Source organism: Delphinus delphis, chromosome 16, assembly GCF_949987515.2.
Source record: "Delphinus delphis chromosome 16, mDelDel1.2, whole genome shotgun sequence".
Classification (NCBI taxonomy): domain Eukaryota; kingdom Metazoa; phylum Chordata; class Mammalia; order Artiodactyla; family Delphinidae; genus Delphinus; species Delphinus delphis.
Genome location: NC_082698.1, coordinates 34,374,603 through 34,399,520, shown reverse-complemented (window position 1 = coordinate 34,399,520; position 24,918 = coordinate 34,374,603). Strand labels below are relative to the sequence as shown.

Genomic DNA, 24,918 nt, shown 5'->3' with positions numbered 1-24,918 from the left:
ATTGGCCAAATTTCTTAAATCTTGCTGCTAACCTGAGTCTCAAAGTTAAAAGAATCAGACATGTATTCATCTTTCTCCTCTTCTATTTACTACTTGATGGAACCTACCAGTAGGATTTAAATACCATGGACCAAGGCTTATTCTGGTGGAAGAGACTTGAAAGTTTCCTCCAAATAGGATAGAGTATTTTCTCCAAATTTTACACGTTAAAATATAGACTTATAGAGACTTCCCTGGCGGTCCAGTGGTTAAGACTTTGCCTTTGCAGGGGGTGCGAGTTTGATCCCTGGTCGGGGAGCTAAGATCCCACATGCCTCATGGCCAAAAAACCAAAACAGAAAACAGAAGCAATATTGTAACAAATTCAATAAAGACTTTAAAAGTGGTCCACATCAAAAAAATCTTTAAAATATGTGTATATATAGACTTATACCCAAAAATGTGGTGGTAATCTATGTCATCACAGTGGGCTTTCATTAATGTTCCATTTTTAAGTATAAGGAAATAATCCTAGTACACAAGATAACTGGTGTTCCTTTCTTATATTCAGAACAACGTTTTGGAGCTGTGGTCATTATTTGATTTCCTCATGCCAGGATTTTTGGGGACTGAACGCCAGTTTGCTGCACGATATGGTAAACCTATATTAGCAAGTAGGGATGCTCGAAGCTCCAGTCGTGAACAAGAAGCAGGTATGAAAAAGAGATACAGTTATATACTCTGTGCAAGTGAATATAATTTATATCTAACTTTTGGGAAGCCATTTAATCTTATTATTAAGAGAAATTAATAATAATAATAAATAGAATTAAGTTAACTCTCTTATTATTAATAGGTGTTCTCGCGATGGATGCACTGCACCGCCAAGTCCTGCCATTTCTTTTGAGAAGAATGAAAGAAGATGTTTTGCAGGATCTACCACCCAAAATTATTCAAGACTATTACTGTACTCTTAGTACTCTCCAGGTTAGGAATCTGGTGATCGCAATTGTGGTTGGTGGTGGTATGTTTATTAGGGGAATGTTTTGAACAAGCCACAAAAGTATTGAATAAAGGGGATTTAGCCTTTGGTTTGTCACTCTAATCTAGCTTCTACTTCCTTAGACTTCAGGAATACTCAGTTTCAAACAGGTGTAGATAAAACCTAAATGAATCTGTTTGGATATGTAAGTACACATTTGGGTATGTGCATTTTGAATATAGCATTAAAACAAAATCCAGTATCATAATTGCTTTGTTATATATGTCTAGTTAATTGAAAAAGTTGGAAGGTTAAAATGATACAGAAGTAAGCCAATGTTTTATAAGGGCCAGAAGTCTGCCTATAATGTCATATCCTTGCAGCAGCATTATAGGTGTATACATCAGGGCTGAGTTGGGAAGTGGGACCTTGTCCCTTTTAAAGTATTGCCAGTAAATTTCCAAAATAAGTACTGGCTTCTGCACAGTTCTGATTTCGTACATAGAGACCATTATCAAAGGAATTTATTGTATGCCTTTCCTTGTGCAGTATTTTTGTAAGGGGAAACTGTCTCTTGTCTTAGTAAGATATGGCCTATAAGCAGAATTTTCTGTTTGAACGTTTACTTTGTGTTCTAGGTTAGTGAGCATCAGTCTGTTTCAGTATTAGAGTTGATTTAGTATGGTCAAATGAAAAAAAGATATACAGACATACCTGGAAAACTGCTTCTTTCCCTCCAGTGTATAGACATTTAACCTTTTAGTATTTATCTATACAACCTGAGTTTAGTGGACAGGACACTAATTTAGATGCTAAGAGCTCTGTGATCATTTATATTATCTACCTCATCTCTCTGAGCCTCCATTCCTCATTTGTAAAAATTGGATTAATATTTCTTGAAGGAAAAATTTTTAGAGGTAAGGAAATCAAGACTTTTTAAAGTTAAGTATAATAAAGAGAAGGTGCCATGTGAAGAAACCTGAGATGATATACTGGGGGTGGCACTATAACACCTCATGAAACACGCTTAAGCAGTCTGGAGGAAGGGGGCTGGGGAGGGAAGTGACATTTGGGTTCGTTTTGCACCTGCAGGTTTTTATTCTCTGACTTCTGTTCTCTAGCACTCTAGATTCTCTTCCCTTTCACATTGTTTTAGCATATACAAGGCAGGAACCCAGACTTCAAGATAATACTTTGAACTTGGTATGGGTTCTGCAGTTAGTATCCTTTTTTAAACTTGGTCTTTTGAAATATACCTATTAGGGTCTTGACCACATAACTTCACTTAAGGAAGATTTCCTCATTTACTTGTAAAGGTTAAAGTTCTCTTTTATTGGTAATGTATTTCTCTTCTTGAACAGAGTGGAAAAATTGGGTCTAGGACTATTTGACTATTTTTTTAAATATTTTAGCAGCCAAACAATGTGTTAAACTTGTTTTCTAAATGTAATTTAAAAGGAATTTACCAAGATGCAGTGGATCGTCTGTAATCAAGTAGTGAAATATAGGTATCATAATTTATTTTCTTTGATGAGGGCTGATTTAAATTACTGCTTTTATTGGCCTTTGCTAGTTATGTGGGGTTTTTTGGGGGTTTTTTTTGTGGTACGCAGGCCTCACCGTTGTGGCCTCTCCCGCTGCGGAGCACAGGCTCCGGATGCGCAGGCTCAGCAGCCATGGCTCACGGATGGGCCCAGCCGCTCCGTGGCATGTGGGATCCTCCTGGACCGGGGCACGAACCCGTGTCCCCTGCATTGGCAGGCGGACCGTCAACCACTGCGCCACCAGGGAAGCCCGCTAGTTATGTTTTGAACAATTGAAAATAATTATACTTATTGCTTTCATGGGGGGAATTTTACAGGTTCAGCTCTATGAGGATTTTGCTAAGTCTCGTGCCAAGTGTGATGTTGATGAAACAGTTTCTTCAGCTGCACTTTCTGAAGAAACTGAAAAACCAAAGCTTAAAGCTACAGGCCATGTATTCCAGGTATATATTACAGTCCACTTTTTAAATGTTGTTGAACAATGTTCTTCAGTGCAGCAATTTTTACATGGAACACTGAAATACGGATTTATTTGGTTTTTTTCAGTATTGTGTATACATTCTTGAAGATAGGTAAAAGTACCAATTTAATTTATTTTCATATTCATAATTAGTAATTAATAAGTAATTTAATATTAAAATTAAAGTAAAACCACAATATATGTTTGTATATTACATTAAAAGAAGGGTTTTAAAATAGAGAAACTTTTATTTTCTATTCAAAAAATATTTGAACATCTACCACAAGGCAGTAATTTTTCTATAACCTCAGGGGTTAATTAAAGCAGTGGACAAAACAGACCCCTTCCCTTGTAGAGGTGAAAATTGATTAAGTAAGTAAAATATATATATCATGTAAAAGAAAATAAAGGCAAGTATGGGGTTATACAGTATAGGAGTCACGGTAGGTTGTGGTTTTCAATAGAGTGATCAGGGATGTCACTGAGAAGGTAACATTTGAGCGAAGATCTGAAGGAAGACTGAGGCATGCAGATATGTGTGTGTGGGGGGAGTGATTCCAGGCAGAGGATACATAAAGCACAGAAGTCCTGAGACACATGATGAATGTGCTTGAGAAAAAAGAGTATCAACTCACTTTTTTTCTTTCCCTTTTGAAATATTCCACTGTAGAATACTTTCCAAACCCCCTTGTCACCAATAAATTAAATACTTGTAGCAGTTTTAAAGATAGAAATGGGGAAAGGTGATTTTGAAGGCTTATACCTCTCCCACAGTTTCTGTCATAGTGCTTACGGATACAGTTGAGACCCAAACTATAAGCCAAGTAAATGACAAAAGACAAAGGGTATGGCTGAATCAGAGAAAGAAAAAAAAAGACCTGAGGGGGTTCTGATTCTCAAACACAACCACTTGAAACACAACCACCTAGTTCCACCTTACCTTTCCCACCACCAGACCTGCTGAATCAAAATACTGTGTAGAGGGGAGAGATTTACAGATTTATAAGGTCCTCAAGAAGGTTTTATACCCACTGAAGTTTGAGAAACCTTTCTTTAGAAAATGTCTAGTTCTAGAATCATCAGCATTATCAGGCACTTTGAGTGGGAAAGAGTTAGCTAGAAGCTAATAAATAAGACATTCTTTCACGAGAAGCTCATTGTCTAGTGGGGGAGACAGACATAAACAGTACAATTTATACAAGTTATAAATGCTGTCACAAAAATAAATACAAGTCGTGTAAGAAACACAGATGAAGACATCACAGATGAGGTACTTGAACTGTTTCTTGAAGAATGAGCAGAGGAGTAGTGAGAAGGAGAAGAAAGGCATTTTAGATAGATGGACTAGCATAGGAAAGATACTGACATGAACATTTGTGGCATGTGAAGGAGACTTGTGTATACTTTCTTCCCCTTTCTTAAAGGCATTACAGTACCTGCGTAAACTGTGCAACCATCCAGCATTAGTCTTAACACCTCAACACCCAGAGTTCAAGAGTACTACTGAGAAACTTGCGGTTCAGAATTCTTCTCTCCATGATATTCAACATGCCCCTAAACTCTCGGCTTTGAAACAAGTAAGTAGGTCTTCTAAGTGTTAGATGTGTGTTGTACATTCTTGGTCTGTAACAGTAGGTAAATTTGCTTTTCCAAAAGATTACTGAAGTGTTTACTATTTCTTTTATTTTAAAATTTGGTTTGTTAAATTTTTGATACAGCTTTTTAAAAAATTGTGGTAAAATATATAACATAGTATATGCCGTTTTAACCATTTTTAAGTGTAGAATTCTATGGCATTAATAACATTCACAGTGTTATGTAACCATTACCACTATTTATTTCCAAAATTTTTCCATCAACCAAATAGAAACTCTGTACCTGTTAAGCAATAACTTCCCACTCCCCTTTCTGTAACCCCAGGGAACCTCGAATCTACTTTCTGTCTGTATGCATTTGCCTGTTCTAAATATTTCATGTACGTGGCACCATATTGTTGTTCTTTTGTGGCCGGCTTATTTCACTTATTTTCAAGGTTCATTCATGTTAGAGCACATATCAGCACTTCATTCATTTTTATGGCTGGATAATAGTCCTTTGTTGTTGTTGTTGTTATTACCACCACCAGTACATTTTGTTTATCCAGTCATGTGTTGATGACACTTGGGTTGTTTCCACCTTCTGGCTATTGTGAATAATGCTGCAATGAACATTGGCTTGTTTGAGTCCCTCTTTTTAGTTCTTTTAGATATTAGACCTAAGAGTGGAATTGCTGGATTATATAGCAATTCTATGTTTAACTTTTTCAGGAACTGCCAAACTGCTTTCCACAGTGGCTGCAACATTTACATTCCCAAGCTATGTGCCAGGGTTCTGATTTCCCTACATCCTCACCAACACTTATTTTCCTTTTTTTTAAGTATAGCCATCACAATAGGTATGAAATGGTATCACATTGTTGATTTGATTTGCTATTCCTATTGACTAATGATGTTGTTTTTCATGTGCTTATTGGGACATTTGTATATCTTCTTTGGAGAAATGCTTTAAGTCCTTTGACTGTTTTTTCATTGGGTTGTCTTTTGGTTGAGTTTTAGGAGTTTATATTCTAGATATTAAGCCTTTATCAGATACATGATTTGCAAATACTTTCTCCCATTCTGTAGATTGTCTTTTAACTTTCTTGGTCATGTCCTCCATGGTGTCTGATGAGAAAAGAGGTGTTCATCTCATTGAGAATCCCTTTTACATGAAGTCACTTTTGGGAATTCCCTGGCAGTCCAGTGGTTAGGACTTGGCGCTTTCACTGCTGGGGCCCGGGTTTGATCCCTGGTCGGGAGACAAAGATCCCACAGGTCGTGTGGTGGTGGTGGGGTGGTCACTTTTCTCTTGCTGTCGTCAAGATTTTGCTTTTTGTCTTTGTCTTTCAACAGCTTGATTATATGTGTCAGTGTGGATCACTGGAATTAATTTTTCTAGGAACTGCTTGCTCTGCCATTTGCTCATGTCACTCTTGGTATAGCTTTTAAAAATGGAGTTTTAAAAAATTCTGGAATTTGGAAAGGTTAAATTAAAGGAGCCAATTTCAAGTTAATGTAAATGTTAATACCATTTAGTTTTTCTAGCCTTAAAAATTAAGATCTTATTGTAAAACCTGGACTTTATTGTTTTAGCTTTTTGTAGTTATTCTGGCTTAAATTTTATTGAGAATAAATAACGGATGAAGATTTTAGATTTCACATGGGCTAGTGTAGAAAATGTTATAAATGAGAGCCCCAAATGCTAATCTGCTTTTCAGGTCACAGGTAAGTTAACCTTTTCTCACCACAAAGAGAAATATTTATTTTGGTGAGATTGACTGCCTACTTTTATTGGACATCTGTGTAACAAGTGATTCTTTTTTCAAGTTGCTGTTGGACTGTGGTTTGGGAAATGGCAGCACTTCCGAGAGTGGCACAGAGTCTGTTGTAGCCCAGCACAGGATACTGATCTTCTGTCAGCTTAAAAGCATGCTTGATATAGTAGAGCATGATCTTCTCAAACCTCACTTACCCTCTGTCACTTACTTGAGATTAGATGGTAGCATACCTCCTGGTCAGAGGCATTCCATTGTTTCACGGTAAGTGGCTTCTAAAAATCTTACAAATCAAGTTATAGTCAATTTATTATTATTACTTACATAGAAGTTTGCCTCATGAAGTATCTTCTTTGGCTAGATATTTGCAAATGTGTTTTTTTTTGTATAATTCAACCCAACTAAATCTTTACCTTTTTAAAATACAGAACTGCAGAAATATAATTGAATAGTTTGTTTAGTTAGGGGGAAAAAAGTGTGACTGTATTAGGAAAGCACTCCTAAGGGCATGAAAGAAATTTAAGGCATCAACAAAAAATAGAGATAACTACTTTCCCCTCATCTGTTTATGGGAGTTGGGGCAGGAGGAAGCAAACAAGTGGCTTAACTAAGCTCTTTATCCTGATCCCTCTGTCTCTGCTGAAAACAAGTTGGAAGCTGGCCTAGCTTGGAAGCAGAATCACTGAGTACAGTGTTTCTTACGTGTGGTCTGCTCCCTCTGCTTTGGAAATCGCAGGGGTTCATTTTTAAAAATGCATATTCCTAGGTTCTGTCCCAGGCCTGCTGACTTCAAGAGTGAGCATTTTTAACGAGCATCCCTAAGAGATTTTTAGGCACAAAACAGAGACCCACGAAGGGACTTTGAACCCAGGTTTGACTCTGACTCTACCATTGAGGCAGTGTTCTCTTGGGCCTGTTTATTATCCACACAGCCTGAGAGTCTCTCAAATAACAATAATAATATCTTATAGAGCTATTGTAAGAAATAACAAAGTATATAAAGTACAAAGCCCATTGCCTGACTCAGAGTGAGTAATAAATGGTAGCTTAGTAATGTTAGTTTTTCTTTTTCCTAGAAGCTACCAGATGTCCTTTGTCAGTATCTTCTAGGACTAGTACAATTTTAGCAACCCTCAGCACGCTAATCTTCTACTTTCCCTGACTGATCTAACCTTTCTCTAACACTCTTCTGTCTCCATATGTTAAATGTTCATAGTTGGGTTTTGTCTTAATTATAATTAGTGTTCATTTTTGCATCCATTTTGCAATTGGACTTAATTGCTAGGTATGAAATTTCTGACATGTTCTAGAATACCTTCTTTCTACTACTAAAGATGTTATGTATATTAAAAGAAGATAGTCTGAACTCAGGTGGTCACAGAAATGTCTATGTCGTGGATTATAAAGCAGTGTTCTCATTTGTGCTAATTTTTATTAAACAGTTCAGTTTCTGTTACTTGAACTTTAGGAAGAAATGTACTAATTTTATTTTTTAATATCTATGTTTTTAGGTTTAACAACGATCCATCCATAGACGTTCTCTTACTTACAACTCACGTTGGTGGCCTGGGGCTTAACTTAACAGGTGCTGACACAGTGGTATTTGTGGAGCATGACTGGAATCCCATGCGTGATCTACAAGCCATGGACCGGGCCCATCGCATTGGGCAGGTAAAAAGTCAGCACTCACAAGTGTTAACTTGTGCACTGGGAAAAATAACTCCCCCCAAAAGACAGGAAGCCTTGGTTTAAGTTCCTGCTCTTATGTTAGTAAGGGTTGTGACGTTAGGCAAGTCACTTAATTTTGTGGCACCATTTCCTCATGCGCTAAATGAGGTGCCTGGGCTAAGAAAACCTGGGAAACTGTCCATTCCTAATATTCTGTGATCGTCTACAAACATTTTAAGGTCATGGGCACAGATAAAGAAAACACAATCCTAATTCAATGGTAGTTAAGTACTTAGTACAAGTATGTAAGCCCTCTGACTTGGTAAATCTCAAAACTTACCCATTTATTCATACTACAGTTGCTTAACTTCTTTTTCTCATTCAGAAACGTGTGGTTAATGTGTACCGATTGATAACCAGAGGAACGTTGGAAGAGAAAATAATGGGTTTGCAGAAATTCAAGATGAACATAGCAAATACTGTTATTAGCCAAGAGAATTCTAGTTTGCAGAGTATGGGGACAGATCAACTCCTTGATCTGTTTACTCTTGATAAGGTAAAGAACTTATACAATTTGTTGTATCTTTAATGTATTCACAGACTTCCTGGGACTGCTTGGTAAAAGTATTAAAAGGAGCAGCAAAAGTCATTCACTTTAGTATCACCTAGACAACCCTTTGAGGGAATTTTTGATGTCCAGATAAAACTCTCCAGGATACTAGGGCATGTTTGAAGGTCTGACTTTCTGATTGATGTCTCCAGTGTCTTCCCCAGGTTTTCGTTCCTTAGTCCCTACCTGCTAAAGGACAGCTGTTTCTGGAGTCAGCTAGACCTGGGTCTGTGTTTCTTGTGCTGCCTCCTATTAACTGGCGACCTTAGGCAAATTAACTTCTCTGACCATCTTCAGCCTTGGCAGAATAACAATGCTTATATTACTAGAGTTACGAAAATAATAAATAGTAGCTATTGTTGTTAATGTGGATGATGGAACTAATATATATCAGATAACAATCCATTATCAAAGGGTGCACCAGCTGGAAATATTGGTTGGTCTAATAATGTAAAACTAATAGGGTTGGATTTAAAGTCCTGTGTAGGTTCAGAAAATCAGCTGTACACTCAGTATAAATTAGGGTGAGAAATGGCCTTATATAATACAATTAAACTAGCTGTAATAACAGAATTATAGTGTCCAAATGTGAGAGAAAGTAGTTCCACTCGACTCTGTGTGTGTTAAGCCACATTTAGAATACTGTCTGGTTCTGGGTGCTGCATTTTAAACAAACAGTAACAAATCAGTGAATCCCCAAAAGATGGCCAGAATGGAGAAAAGTTCTTCAATCATGTCACATAAGGGAGATTGAAAGAACAGGATCTGTGTAACCCAGAAAAAAAGGCTCAAAGAAACATGGATTGCTTCAAATGTATTTTATTCCATTTGAAAGAATATTCTTATGGGTGACTTTCAGTGAGCAGAAACTGGGCTCAAGGGGTGTTCCAAGGAAGCAAGAACGACTGCCATAAAGGATCTTATTGGCAAAATTTGAATATGGCCTACATATGAGATCATGTTAATATACCAATATTAAATTTCCTTAATTTGATCTTTGTACTTGGGTTATGTAAGAGAATGTCCTTGTTCTTGGGATAAAGGGGCATACTATCCACAACCTACTCTCAAATGGTTTTGGGAAAGGCTGATAATTTATATATCTAATACTAACATATACACAGGTGTGTGTGTGTATATATATATATATATACACACACACACATAAACACACACAAGGGGAGAAGAATGACAAAGCCAAATGACACAGTTAACAGTGAATTCTTTGCAATGTTCTTAAAATTCTTCTCAAATAAACGTAAAATGATAAATTATTAGGGCTGTGGAAAAATGGGCTATTTTATGAGTTCACGAGCTTCCCCATATTTTGAAGTATTTAACTCTGTTGAAAAAGTGCAATGTTAGAAACAACTATGATATTTTAAAGGAAAATAAAATTTCTGAAATTAATCTTTCATTTTATCTTTCTGCCAATTTTTCTTAAGGATGGCAAAGCAGAAAAAGCTGACACCTCTACTTCTGGAAAAGCAAGTATGAAATCAGTTCTTGAAAACCTGAGCGATCTGTGGGATCAAGAGCAATACGATTCAGAGTACAGCCTGGAAAATTTCATGCATTCTCTCAAATAACTATCAGATATTGTAAATGCAATTGCTGCTAGTTCAGTAACATTTCTGCTGATATTCAGCAAATTACAAAGTTTATGGTGAACTTTTTAGCTCAATGTGTAAATAGATCTGAAGAATATTCAGCATAACGCTGGTTCTTGTTTCACTGGGGGGAACAAGTTATTCTCAAACATTTGCACTGTATTAAATTTAAATGTTAATGTGAAATGGTTTAAATTTTACATGCTGAATAGCTGCAGAGCAGAGGAACCAAACCAGGTTTACATGTGCTACCATGAGGTGTTCTTACTGGGAACAAGCCTCCTATCTTTACATAGTAGTCACTTTGTACAGGATAATATCCATGAGTACGTTAGTGTTCATGTACATTTTACCTTTTAAAGAGAACTTGTTTTTATAAATGATTAAAACTAGGGCTTTTTTTTTGTATAAAAGCCTTTAATGAGCCATAATTTTAAGAATAATGACTACAATACTGGTACTCTTGGAACATGAAAATCTTAGACAATTAATTGAACCAAACCTTTGGTGGAAACCTTTATATATTTAATGCAAAGGCATAGTGTTGTTCAAATCTTTAACATCATTTTGTTAACTTTTAAAACATCAACTATTCTAAATACAGGTAATGTTCTATTTAAGGCTATCATAACATCCTATTAAGAGGGTGTTCTTTTAATTTATCTAAGGGCTAGGATATAGCCAGATTCTGAGGACATATCTACTCAATAGGTTTCAATCAATATATATATAAAATATATATTTTTTGTAACTATGAACCTATACAGTTTTCCAGAAGTAGATTTTACACTGTTTAGAATTTCAAAACCTATGGTGAAAAGACTGTTTATCGTAGTAATGCATGACTGTAGCATAAAAGGGAGAAATGATTCCTTTATACACACAAACATACATAAATACACATATCTATATGCACAGATGTACCTATCCTGCATCCGAAAGGGTGCTTGGTATTGGCACTAAAATCATGTAGTTATACTGGGCAGCAGTAATTGGGCATGAAGCTGATTAGTGTTAGAAAAGTGAGCTCAATAGTGAGGGTGGGTATATGTATATAGATATGCATGTATGTGTATGTATATAATTTTATATATTTCACACATAAATTAATACATGCCTGTGTGCATATATATGTATGGGATATATTTGTATATACATGTACAGGAAATAAACATCCCCCAGGTTTGTGGCTGGCCATACACACACATAGGCATTGGTTTCAAAACCATCAGACCTCAGCTGTAAAATAACTTTTTGTTAAAATAAAGTTATACTGTTCTGCAGCATTTAGACATGGATATGTGTCACATTTCAGTAGCTTTGACAACCATACTGTAACATTAAACATAGCATTCCACAAGAGAATAAAAAAAGATTTAACTGTAAAAATATGTGCAACTGTGTGTTATTTGTAGGAAGTGATCACTAGAAAAAGCAAAAGATTATTAGTTTAGATATGGTCAAAAAATGCTCAAGATCTTTTTTCTTACTAATTAAATGGTTATTTTTTCATTATTTAGGACTTATAGTCAAATTTGGTGGAAGACAAAAAGGAAATTCTTGACTTTATATAGAATATCCACTGTACATAGCACAGAGAAGCTGTCTGAGAATGTGACCACTCAGAGGCAAAAGTGGGGGGACTATAAGAGCATAATAGAAATTACAGAAAAGTAACAGCGTTGCATCACATATCTGTTCCAAATATTTAATCCCAGTACAATCGTATACCTCTCGATTAAAGGTAGACCTCCTAATTTCCCAGAACACATGCTGGCATCAGTGGACTCTAAGTGAAATTGATTGCAGGAACATCTGTTATCAAGTGTCAGAGTACTCAGTGTGAATCTACGAAGCAAAAACTTGAGTTGTGTCAATAAACAAAATATTTGCTAGTCACACAAATCAGTGTCAGACATCAAAAACTGCCTCCTGCTTAAAGAAAGGGTTCCCACCGGTCTCTAGTAAGTTCCCTTAAACCAGTGAAGTTCTGTTGAAGAATATAGGGGCTGATATCCTACTATCTGTGTAGGGACAGCAGCCATGGTTTCAGGCTTACAGGAGAAAGTGGAGCTATAACTTAATCCTCTCCATAAAGCCACAAAGAGTTCACGTATTGAAACAGGACTAGTAGAACTGTCCAAGAGCCCAGAATCGCAAAGTCATCTATGAGAAATCAGAATCCCAGAATACCTGTACCAAAGGTAAGTAAGGTTGGGTTATTTTAAATGTATAGCTATAAGAACCACAAATTAAGAAAATAACATATCAACTCTGGGACCCTAGCAGAAGCAAACAAAACTGCCCTATAGGAACAGTTTCAGATAGGGTCCCTTAGGATTGCCACAGGGAAAAGCTTCTAAGATTAAACTCACACACACACAATCTACAGGAGGCAATGAACTACCAGGAGGAAGAGTCAGCAGATGCAAATAGGAAAATTCGTTATTTCAAAACTGCAAATAGGGACTTCCCTGGTGGTCCAATGGTAAAGAAACCACCTTACAATGCAGGGGACGAGGGTTTGATCCCTGGTCAGGGAACTAAGATCCTACATGCCACGGGGCAACTAGGCCCGCGCCACAGCTACTGAGCTCACACGCCACAACTAGAGAGCCTGCGTGCCACAAACTACAGAGCCCACGTGCTCTGGAACCCACGAGCCACAACTACAGAGCCCACATGCCCTGGAGCCTGCACGCCACAACGAGAGAGAAGCCCACGTGCCACAACGAAAGATCCTGCATGCCTCAGCGAAGATCCTGCGTGCTGCAACTAAGACCCAGTGCAGCCAAAAATTAAATAATCTTCAATAAAGTTATTTTAAAAAATAGAATAAAAACTGCAAATAGAATAATCTGAAAGACCATAAAGTAATGATTAATTAGATATGAAAATAAGGAAAACATTATTTAAAAGTTAGGCAGGGCTTCCCTGGTGGCACAGTGGTTGAGAGTCCGCCTGCCGATGCAGGGAACACAGGTTTGTGCCCCGGTCTGGGAAGATCCCACATGTCGCAGAGCGGCTAGGCCTGTGAGCCATGGCCGCTGAGCCTGCGCATCCAGAGCCTGTGCTCTGCAACGGGAGAGGCCACAACAGTGAGAGGCCCACGTACCGCAAAAATAAAAAAATAAAAATAAAAAATAAATAAAAGGCAAATTTGAAACATTCATAAATGAAAAGTCACAAATTGAAAACTTGATAGTCATCAACGCAGATTAGACACAGGTGAAGAGAGAATGTGAATTGGGAGACTGATCTTATAAAATCATCTATGATGGGATGCAGACATGGATTGATAGAAACTATGAAAGGGCAGGCAAAAATGGGAGATGGAATGAGAGCACCTAATAATACAATTCATAGGAGGGTCCAGAAGGAATGGGATATGGGAAAAGAGAAGAAGTCGTCTTTGACTTAACTCTAATTATTACACACCCCTGCATCCAGTCTATCAGCAAGTTCTACCATCTCTGGCTCCAAAATATATTCCAAGTCTGTTCACCATTCTCCATCTCTACTACTACTGCTATAGTTCCCACCATCATCTTGACTGTTCAGGACTACTGTATTCTAACTGGTCTTCCCTCTTGCCAGGCCTCCCATGACTTCCTATAACACTCATACTGAATCTGAACTCCTTACCATGGTATACAAGCCCTACATGTTCTGGCCCCTGCCCATCTCTCTCACTTTCATCATATCCCACCATATTTACCCCAGTCAAGTCAGTCTGTCCCCCTGCTAATGCCTCAATGTAAAACCAAATGTGTTTCCATCTCGATTTTGGTTCTTGTACAGCTTGGTGAATGGTGTCATGAGGAGATACAGAATACTGAAAAAGGAACAGATTGGGAAGGGGGAGAGTAGGAAATCAAGAATTGTCTTTTGGTTGTTAAATTGAGATCCTTGTTATATCAAAGGAGAGATGTTGAATCTAGAGCTCAAAGGAAAGGTCAAGACTAGAGAGATAAATTTGGAAGATAGTATTTTTAAGGAATGTATGAGACTGAATGAAGTCTCCTGTGGTGTTATTTATATAGTGAAGTAGTATACAGCAGTGAAAAATCAATGACTATAGTAAAACATGGATAAATCTCAAAAACGATGTTGAATGAAAAAAATAATAAAATATGTATAGTTTCAGTCTATATAAAGACTGAAAACAGGTAAAAATGAAACACTGTTTAGGGATATACAAACAAATCACATATATGGTTATTTCACATTTGAAACATAAAAAACTGAGTGACAGTCACATGCACAACACTTGTTGATCACTTCCTACTCTGTACCAAACACAATGGGAGAAGCTTAAAGACCAGTGAGAAGGATACCTTAGCCAACAACTGATATGGTTACATTAATTTCAGAAGTAGTAGACCTCAAGGCAAAAAAATATTACTTACAGTAAAGAGGGGTACCTCATAATGATAAAGTGATTTCAGTTAACCAGGAAGTTATAACAACTCCAAACTGATATACACCTCAAAATCCATAAAGGAAAAATAGACAACTACATAAAATGAAATGGACAGGTCCAAGGTCATAGTTAGAGATTTTAACACACCTCTTTCAGTAGAACAAGCAGGCAAAAAAAAAAAAAAAAAAAAGCAACAGGATATAGACAATTTGAATAATATGGTTGACAAATGTGAGTTAATTGACATACCTAGACATACCCAACAACTCCAGAATACATTCTTTAGAAGCTCATGTGGCACATTCACCACAACTGACCATATGCTGAGCCATAATGCAAGTCCTGGCAAATTTTAAGAAATTAAAATCACAAATACAGTGTCCACTTTCTCCACTCCTATTCAGGAAAGTGTAGTATTGGCATAAAGATGGATCAAAGATATACTTAAGGTCCTTCCTTGTGCAATATGACAATAAAAGGAAAACACACACATCAGAAAATAAGAGACAAAACTTTTGACTTACAATGTCTATGTAGAAAATTCCGAAGAATCTACAAAAAAGCTACTAGAATTGAGTTTAGGAAGTTCTCGGGATACAAAGTCAATATACAAAAAGTCAAATGTATTTTCATACTTGGCAATAAAAAATTGGAAACTGAAATTTTTAAACATACGTTATATAACAGCACCAAAATCCATAAAATAAATCTTAGAAAACATGTAAAAGGTTTGTGTGCTGAAAACTACAAAAATGCTGATGAAGGAAATCAAAAAGATAATAAAAAATAGAGATACATATTATGTATCAAAACTCAAAATTGTTAAGATTTCAGTTCTCTCCATACAGATCTATAGACACAAAGCAATTCCAATCAAAGTTTCCAGGAGGACATTTTGTACATATCAAACTGATGCTAAAATTTATATGGGAAGGCAAAGGAACCATAGTAATCAAAGAAAACTATGAAAAAGGAAACAGTTGTAAGACTTACACTGCCAGATTTTAAAGCTTACTATAAATGTATAGTAGTCAAGACAGTGTAGTACTGGCATAAAGACAGATTAATGGAACAGAACAGACTGCCTACAAATATACTGACACTTAAATAGTCAATTGATTTTCTACAAAGGTGCTAAGGCAACTCAATGGACAAGATCATCTTTTCAAAAAGTGTGTGTCCATACGCTAAAAAAAAAAAATAATAACCCACAACTCCAAACATACCTTATATCTTATGCAAAATTTAATTCAAAGTTAAACATGGACATACATGGTAAACCTAAAGCCGTTTAACTTCTATAGAAACAGAAAACATCAGAGAAAATTTTTGTGATGTTAGGTTGGGCAAAGATTTCTTAGAAATGATAAACATGATCCATAGGAGAAAAAATGTAAGTTGTACTTTGGAAAAAAGTAAGAACTTCCACTATTTGAAAGACACTAGAAAGAATGAAGAGCCACAGCATGAGAGAAAATATTTCCAAATCACATATCTGATAAAAGGCTTATATCTTGAACATATCAAGAATGCATAAAGAACTAAAACTCAGTAAGCAACCCAATTTAAAAACAAGCAAAAGATTCGAACAGATACATCACCAAATAAGATATATGAAAGACAAATAAGCACATGAAAAGAGGTTCAAAATGTTCAACATCTTTTCCAATAGTGTGTAGTGGTATATCCACTACAATTACACACCTATGAAAATAATTCAAAATTTTAAAAACTGACAATATGAACTGCTGAAGAAGATGCAGAGCAAAGTGGTATGGCCACTTTGGAAAACAGTTTGGCTGCTTCTTAAAAAGTTAAGCATACACTTACCAGATGACCCACCAATCCCATTCCGAGTTATTTACCTGAGTGTAATGAAATATGTTCACACAAAAACTTGTACACAAATGTTTATAGCAGCTTTATTCATAACAGACAAAGGATGCAAACCACCCAAATGTCCATTAACTGACAAATGGATACATTTGACAAATGGCTATTTGGCCATAAAAATGAATAAAGTACTGATGTATGCTACAGTATGGATGAACCTTGAAAACATTTTGCTAAGTGTAAGCACTTAGTCACAGAAGACCACGTAGTGTATGATTACAATCATATGAAACATCCAGAATGGAGAACCATATAGAGACAGAAAGAAAACTAGTGATTACTTAAGGCTGGGAGTGTGGTATAAGTAGGTGATAGGGAAAGGGTTCAGATTTCTTTGTGAAGTGATGAAAATGTTCTAAAATTAATTGTGGTGATGGTTGCATGTATCTGTGAATATATCAAAAACCACTGAATTGTACATCGAAAATGGGTAAACTGTATATGAATTATATCTCAAGAATTTTTTTAAAAAAAGAGTTTCTAGGGAAAGCCAAAGGAAAGAGGGGAGACAAAAACAAGGACACTAGGGGAAACTGAAGCCCCCAACACCTACAATTATGGCAAACGTTAAACAGAGCCTAACTCACAGCAAAGTAGACATAAAATCTCACACTAAAGGCCTAGTTACCTATTTCCCAATATGTCATGCCCAGCTTTCAACAAAAAATTACAAACAAGCTAGGGCAAGAAAAGACACAATCTGAAGAGACAAAGCATGATTACCAGACTTTGGAATTATCATATTAGAAATTTAATGGCCATATTACCCAAAGCAATCTACATATTTAATGAGATTCCTATCAAATTATCCATGACATTTTCCACAGAACTAAAACAATCCTAAAATTTATATGGAACATAAAAGACCCAGGATTGCCAAAGTAATCCTGAGGAAAAACAACAAAGCAGGAGGCATAACCCTCCCAGACTTCAGATGATATTACAAAGCTACAGTAATCAAAACAGTGTGGTATTGACACAAAAACAGACATATGGATCAATGGAACAGAATAGAGAGCCCAGAAATAAAGCCACACACCTATGATCAATTAATCTTTAACAAAGGGGCAAGAATATACAATGAAGACAAGACAGTCTCTTCAGCAAGTTGTATTGGGAAAGTTGGACAGCCACATGAAAATCAATGAAATTAGAACACATCATCACGCCATACACAAAAATAAACTCAAAATGGCTTAAATGGGAGGGAGGGAGACGCAAGAGGGAAGAGATATGGGAACATATGTATATGTGTAGCTGATTCACTTTGTTATAAAGCAGAAGCTAACACACCATTGTAAAGCAATTATACCCCAATAAAGATGTTAAAAAAAATGGCTTAAAGACTTAAACATAAGACATGACACCATAAAACTCTTAGAAGAGAACATAGGCAAAACATTATCTGACATAAATTATACCAATGTTTTCTTAGGTCAGTCTCCCAAAGCAATAGAAATAAAAGCAAAAATAAGCACATGGAACCTAATAAAACTTACAAGTCTTTATACAGCAAAGACAACCATAAGCAAAATGAAAAGACAACCTATGGACTGGGAGAAAATATTTGTAAATGATGCGACCAACAAGGGCTTATTTCCAAAATATACAAACAGTACATACAACTCAACAACAAAAACAACCCAATCGAAAAATGGGCAGAAGACCTAAACAGACATTTCTCTAAAGAAGACATTCAGGGGCTTCCCTGGTGGCGCAGTGGTTGAGAGTCCGCCTGCCGATGCAGGGGACATGGGTTTGTGTCCTGGTCTGGGAAGATCCCACATGCCGCGGAGCGGCTGGGCCCGTGAGCCATGGCTGCTGAGCCTGCGCATCCGGAGCCTGTGCTCCACACGGGAGAGGCCACTACAGTGAGAGGCCCACGTACCGAAAAAAAAAAAAAAAAAAAGAAGACATACAGATGGCCAAAAGGCACATGAAAAGATGATCAACACTGCTAACTATTAAAGAAATGTAAATCAAAACTACAATAAGATACCACCTCACACCTGTCAGAAGGGCCATCATTAAAAAGTCTACAAATAATAAATGCTGGAGAGCATGTGGAGAAAAGGAAACCCCCTTACACGTTGGTGGGAATGTAAATTGGTGCAGTCACTACGGAAAACAGTGTGGAGGTTCCTCAAAAAACAAAAAATAGAGTTGCCATATGATCCAGCAATCCCATTCCTGGGCATATATCCAGACAAAACTATAATTCAAAAAGATACATGCATCCCTATGTTCACAGCAGTACTATTCACAATAGCCAAGACATGGAAACAACCTAAATGTTCACTGACACATGAATGGATAAAGAAAAAGTGGTACATATAGACAGTGGAATACTACTCATCCATAAAAAGGAAAGAAAGAATGCCATTTGCAGCAACATGGATGGACCTAGAGATTATCATACTAAATGAAGTAAGTCAGAAGAAAAAGCCAAATACCATATGATATCAGTTATATGTGTAATCTAAAATATGACACAAACTTATTTACAAAACAGAAACAGACACACAGACATAGAGAACAGAACTGTGGTTGCAAAGGGTGGGGTAGGGGAGGGATGGAGTGGGAGTTTGAGATTACTAGATGCTAACTATTACATATAGAATGGATAAACAACAAGGTCCTACTGTATAGCACAGGGAACTATATTCAATATTCTGTGATAAACCATAATGGGAAAGAATATGAGAGACTTCCCTGGTGGTCCAGTAGTTAAGAATCCACCTTCCAATGCAGGGATGCAGGTTTGATCCCTGGTCAGGGAACTAAGATCCCACAATCCATGAGGCAACTAAGCTCACGCACCACAACTAGAAAGCCCATGTGGTCTGGAGCCTGCCTGCCACAACTAGAGAGCCCACGTGCTGCAACTACTGAGCCCGCGTGCTCTGGAGCCTGCACACTGCAACTACTGAACACATGCACTCTGCAGCTCATGCACCACGACTAGAGAGAAGCCCACATGCCTCAACGGAGAGTCTGTGTGCTGCAACGAAAGATCCCATGTGCTGCAACTAAGAACTGACGCAGCCAAAAATAAATATTTTTTAAAAAGAGAATATGAAAAAGAATGTGTATATATACATATATATATATATACGTATGTATAACTTAGTCACTTTGCTGTACAGCAGAAATTAACACAACATTGTAAATCAACAATACTTCAATACAATTTTTTGAAAAAAGGAAATGCTAAAAGTCAAAAACACTGTAACAGAAATGAAAAATACTTTTGATGGGCTCACAGTAGACTTGACACTGAGTCAGTGGATTTGAAGATATGTAAATAAAAACTTCCCAAACTGAAATGAAAATAAAAACAATGAAAAAGACAACACTATTCAAGAATTGAGAGAAAATTACAGTGTAACATATGCATAATGGAATAGCAGAAGTAGAGAGAGAGAGGGAGCAAAAGAAATATTTTAAGTAATAATGACTGAGAATTTTCCAAAATTAATGTCACAGAGCAAACCACAGATCCAGGAAGCTCCGAAACACCAAGCAGAATAAATCCCCACCCCACCAAATTTGCACCTAGGCATACCATATTTAAACTGTAGAAAATCAAAGACAAAAATTTTTGAAAGAAGCCAGAGGAAAAAAACACCTTACCTATGGAGGAACAATGATAAAACTTACATCAGACTTGTCTTCACAAATCATGCAAGCAAAAAAGGACTGGATTAAAATATTTAAAGTAGTGAAAGAAAAAAATCCACCTACCTACAATTCTGTATCAAGCAAAACTATCCTTCAAAAAAGGAGCAATAAAGACTTTCTAAGACAAATAAAAACTGAGGGAATTTGTCACCAGTCAACCTGCCTTGCACAGAGTATTAAAAGAAATTCTTCAGAGAGAGGGAAAATGATATAGGTCAGAAATTCAGATCTACCTAAAGAAAGGAAGAACATGAAAAGGAAAGAAAATAAAATAAAACCTTTTACTTTCAAAATTCTTAATCTAATAGTAACTATTCAAAATAGCAGCAAGAATATATTTGCTGATTATAGCTTATATGTAAGTGAAATGAATGACAGCCATGCTATAAGGGACAAGAAGGAGGAACTGGAAATACTCTATTATAAGGTATCTGCACTACCCATGAAGCATGGAATAGTGTTATTGGAAAGTGGACAGGGCTTCCCTGGTGGCGCAGTGGTTGAGAGTCTGCCTGCCGATGCAGGGGATACGGGTTCACGCCCCGGTCCAGGAGGATCCCACATGCCGTGGAGCTGCTGGGCCTGTGAGCCATGGCCGCTGAGCCTGCGTGTCTGGAGCCTGTGCTCCGCAACGGGAGAGGTCACAACAGTGAGAGGCCTGCGGATCACAAAAAAAAAAAAAAAAAAAGAGGGCTTCCCTGGTGGCGCAGTGGTTGAGAGTCCGCCTGACAATGCAGGGACACGGGTTCGTGCCCCGGTCCAGGAAGATCCCACATGCCGCGGAGCGGCTGGGCCCATGGGCCATGGCCGCGGGGCCTGCGCGTCAGGAGCCTGTGCTCTGCAACAGGAGAGGCCACAACAGTGAGAGGCCCGCGTAACGCCAAAAAAAAAAAAAAGAAAGAAAGAAAGAAAGAAAGTGGACATAGATTAGTGTAAATGCAAACTGCAAACCCTAGGGCCTCTGGTAAAAAATAATTTGTTAAAGAAGTATAATTGAAGTTCTAAGAAATGAGAGAAAAGGAACTTCCCTGGTGGTGCAGTGGTTAAGAGGCCACACTCCCAATGCAGTGGGCCCAGGTTCGATCCCTGGTCAGGGAACTAGATCTCACATATGTGCTGCAATAAGAGTTCACATGCCACAACTAAGAAGCCTGCATGCCGCAACTAAGGAGCCGGCGAGCTGCAAATAAGGAGCCCGCCTGCTGCAACTAAGACCTGGCACAACCAAATCAATTAATTAATTTTAAAAAAAAGGAATGAGAGAAAATAGAATCTTAACAATTTGCTCAGATAAATCCAGAGAAGGCAGAAAAAGAGGGAAAATTTAAAAAGACAACAAAATGAGAGCAATGTATAAAAACAGCTATAAACAGCAATGTATAATAAATACTCACTAAATATAAATTACCTAAACACACCAATTAAAAGGCAGAGACTGAGAGAGGATATTTAAAAAATGAGACCCAATTATATGTTATCTACAGGAGACCCACTTTAAATACAAAGACATAGATTAGAAGTAAAGGAATGGAATTACCTCATACCATTAGGGTAGCTATTACTAAAACGAAACAAAAAATAGAAAATAACAAGTGTTAGCAATAATGTGAAAAAATTGGAAACTTTGTGCACCCTTGTGGTGGGAGTGTAAGATGGTACAGTCACTATGGAAAAGAGCATGGTGATCTGTCAAAAAATTAAAAATATAATTACCACTTGATCCAGCAATTTATACTTCTGAGTATCCAACAGAACTGAAAACAGGATCATAAAGAGATATTTGCACACCCATTTTCTTTTCTTTTAATTTGTGGATTTAATTTTTTTATACAGTACATTCTTATTAGTCATCAATTTTATACAAATCAGTGTATACATGTCAATCCCAATTGCCCAATTCAGCACATCACCATCCCCACCCCCCAGCAGCTTTCCCCACCTTCGTGTCCATATTTGTTCTTCACATCTGTGTCTCAACTTCTGCCCTGCAAACTGGTTCATCAGTATCAATTTTCTAGGTTCCACATACATGCATTAATATACGATATCTGTTTTTCTCTTTCTGACTTACTTCACTCTGTATGACAGTCTCTAGATTCATCCACGTCTCAACAAATGACTCAATTTCGTTCCTTTTTATAGCTGAGTAATATTCCATTGTATATATGTACCACAACTTCTTTATCTATTCGTCTGTCAATGGGCATTTAGGTTGTTTCCATGACCTGGCTATTGTAAATAGTGCTGCAATGAACATTGGGGTGCATGTGTATTGCTGAATTATGGTTTTCTCTGGGTATATGCCCAGTAGTGGGATTGCTGGATCATATGGTAATTCTATTTTTAGTTTTTTAAGGAACCTCCATACTGTTCTCCATAGTGGCTGTATCAATTTACATTCCCACCAACAGTGCAAGAGGGTTCCCTTTTCTCCACACCCTCTCCAGCATTTGTTGTTTGTAGATTTTCTGATGATGCCCATTCTAACTGGTGTGAGGTGATACCTCATTGTAGTTTTGATTTGCATTTCTCTAATAATCAGTGAGGTTGAGCAGCTTTTCATATGCTTCTTGGCCATCTGTATGTCTTCTTTGGAGGAATGTCTATTTAGGTCTTCTGGCCATTTTTGGATTGGGTTGTTTCTTTAATATTGAGCTGCATGAGCTGTTTATATATTTTGGAGATTAATCCTTTGTCGATTCATTTGCAAATATTTTCTCCCATTCTGAGGGTTGTCTTTTCGTCTTGTTTATGGTTTCCTTTGCTGTGCAAAAACTTTGAAGTTTCATTAGGTCTCATTTGTTTATTTTTGTTTTTATTTCCATTACTCTAGGAGGTGGATCAAAAAAGATCTTGCTATGTTTTATGTCAAAGAGTGCTCTTCCTATGTTTTCCTCTAAGAGTTTTATACTGTCCAGTCTTATATTTAGGTCTCAAATCCATTGTGAGTTTATTTTTGTGTATGGTGTTAGGGAGTGTTCTAATTTCATTCTTTTACATGTAGCTGTCCAGTTTTCCCAGCACCACTTATTGAAGAGACTGTCTTTTCTCCGTTGTATATCCTTGCCTCCTTTGTCATACATTAGTTGACCATAGGTGCGTGGGTTTATCTCTGGGCTTTCTATCTTGTTCCACTGATCTATGTTTCTGTTTTTGTGCCAGTACCATATTGCCTTGATTACTGTAGCTTTGTAGTACAGTCTGAAGTCAGGGAGTCAGATTCTTCCAGCTCCGTTTTTTTCCCTCAAGACTGTTTTGGCTATTCGGGGTCTTTTGTGTCTCCATACAAATTTTAAGATTTTTTGTTCTAGTTCCATAAAAAATGCCATTGGTAATTTGATAGGGATTGCATTGAACCTGTAGGTTGCTTTGGGTAGTATAGTCATTTTCACAATATTGATTCTTCCAATCCAAGAACATGGTATATCTCTCCATCTGTTGGTATCATCTTTAATTTCTTTCATCAGTGTCTTACAATTTTCTGCATACAGGTCTTTTGTCTCCCTAGGTAGGTTTATTCCTAGGTATTTTATTCTTTTTGTTGCAGTGGTAAATGGGAGTGTATCCTTCATTTCTGTTTCAGATTTTTCATCATTAGTGTATAGGAATGCCAGAGATTTCTGTGCATTAATTTTGTATCCTGCAACTTTACCAAATTCATTGATTAGCTCTAGTAGTCTTCTGGTGGCATCTTTAGGAATCTCTATGTATAGTATCATGTCATCTGCAAACAGTGACAGTTTTACTTCTTCTTTTCCAATTTGTATTCCTTTTTCTGCTCTGATTGCCATGGCTAGGACTTCCAAAACTATGTTGAATAATAGTGGTGAGAGTGGACATCCTTGTCTTGTTCCTGATCTTAGAGGAGATGCTTTCAGTTTTTCACCATTGAGAATGATGTTTGCTGTGGGTTTGTCGTATATGGCCTTTATTATGTTGAGGTAGGTTCCCTCTATGCCCACTTTCTGGAGAGTTTTTATCATACATGGGTGTTGACTTTTGTCAAAAGCTTTTTCTGTATCTATTGAGATGATCATATGGTTTTTATTCTTCAATTTGTTAATATGGTATGTCACATTGACTGATTTGTGTATATTGAAGAATTCTTGCATCCCTGGGACAAATCCCACTTGATCATGGTGTATGATCCTTTTAATGTATTGTTGGATTCTGTTTGCTAGCATTTTGTTGAGGATTTTTGCATCTATATTCATCAGCAATATTGGTCTGTAATTTTTTTTTGTAGTATCTTTGTCTGGTTTTGGTATCAGGGTGATGGTGACCTCATAGAATGAGTTTGGGAGCTCATGCCAAGGAGTACTTCCCAGAACTTCTGCTGCCAGTGTCCCTGTCCCCATGGTGAGCCACACCTGCCTCTGCAGGAGACCCTCCAACACTAGCAGGTAGGTCTGGTTCAGTCTCCCCTGGGGTCACTGCTCCTTCCCCTGGGTCCCGATGCGCACACTACTTTCTGTGTGCCCTCCAAGAGTGGAGTCTCTGTTTCCCCCAGTCCTGTCAAAGTCCTGCAATCAGTTCCCACTAGCCTTCAAAGTCTGATTCTCTAGGAATTCCTCCTCCTGTTGCCAGACCCCCAGGTTGGGAAGGCTGATGTGGGGCTCAGAACCTTCACTCCAGTGGCTGGACTTCTGTGGTATAAGTGTTCTCCAGTCTGTGAGTCACCCACCCAGCAGTTATGGAATTTGATTTTACTGTGAT

The 24,918-nt window shown here is 37.3% G+C and overlaps 1 protein-coding gene across 1 annotated transcript in view; it reads left to right on the top strand.

The window, feature by feature from the left end:
- The window catches only part of BTAF1 (B-TFIID TATA-box binding protein associated factor 1), a 95,854-nt gene extending 83,591 nt beyond the window's left edge, over positions 1–12,263 (top strand). The window contains exons 31-38 of the mRNA XM_060034479.1: positions 551–692; positions 836–966; positions 2,823–2,948; positions 4,390–4,542; positions 6,370–6,581; positions 7,829–7,988; positions 8,371–8,541; positions 10,041–12,263. Coding sequence (XP_059890462.1) covers positions 551–692; positions 836–966; positions 2,823–2,948; positions 4,390–4,542; positions 6,370–6,581; positions 7,829–7,988; positions 8,371–8,541; positions 10,041–10,184 — 1,239 coding nt within the window. The 3' untranslated portion in view covers positions 10,185–12,263. The remainder of the gene's footprint in view (positions 1–550; positions 693–835; positions 967–2,822; positions 2,949–4,389; positions 4,543–6,369; positions 6,582–7,828; positions 7,989–8,370; positions 8,542–10,040) is intronic.
- Positions 12,264–24,918: the final 12,655 nt, after the last annotated feature.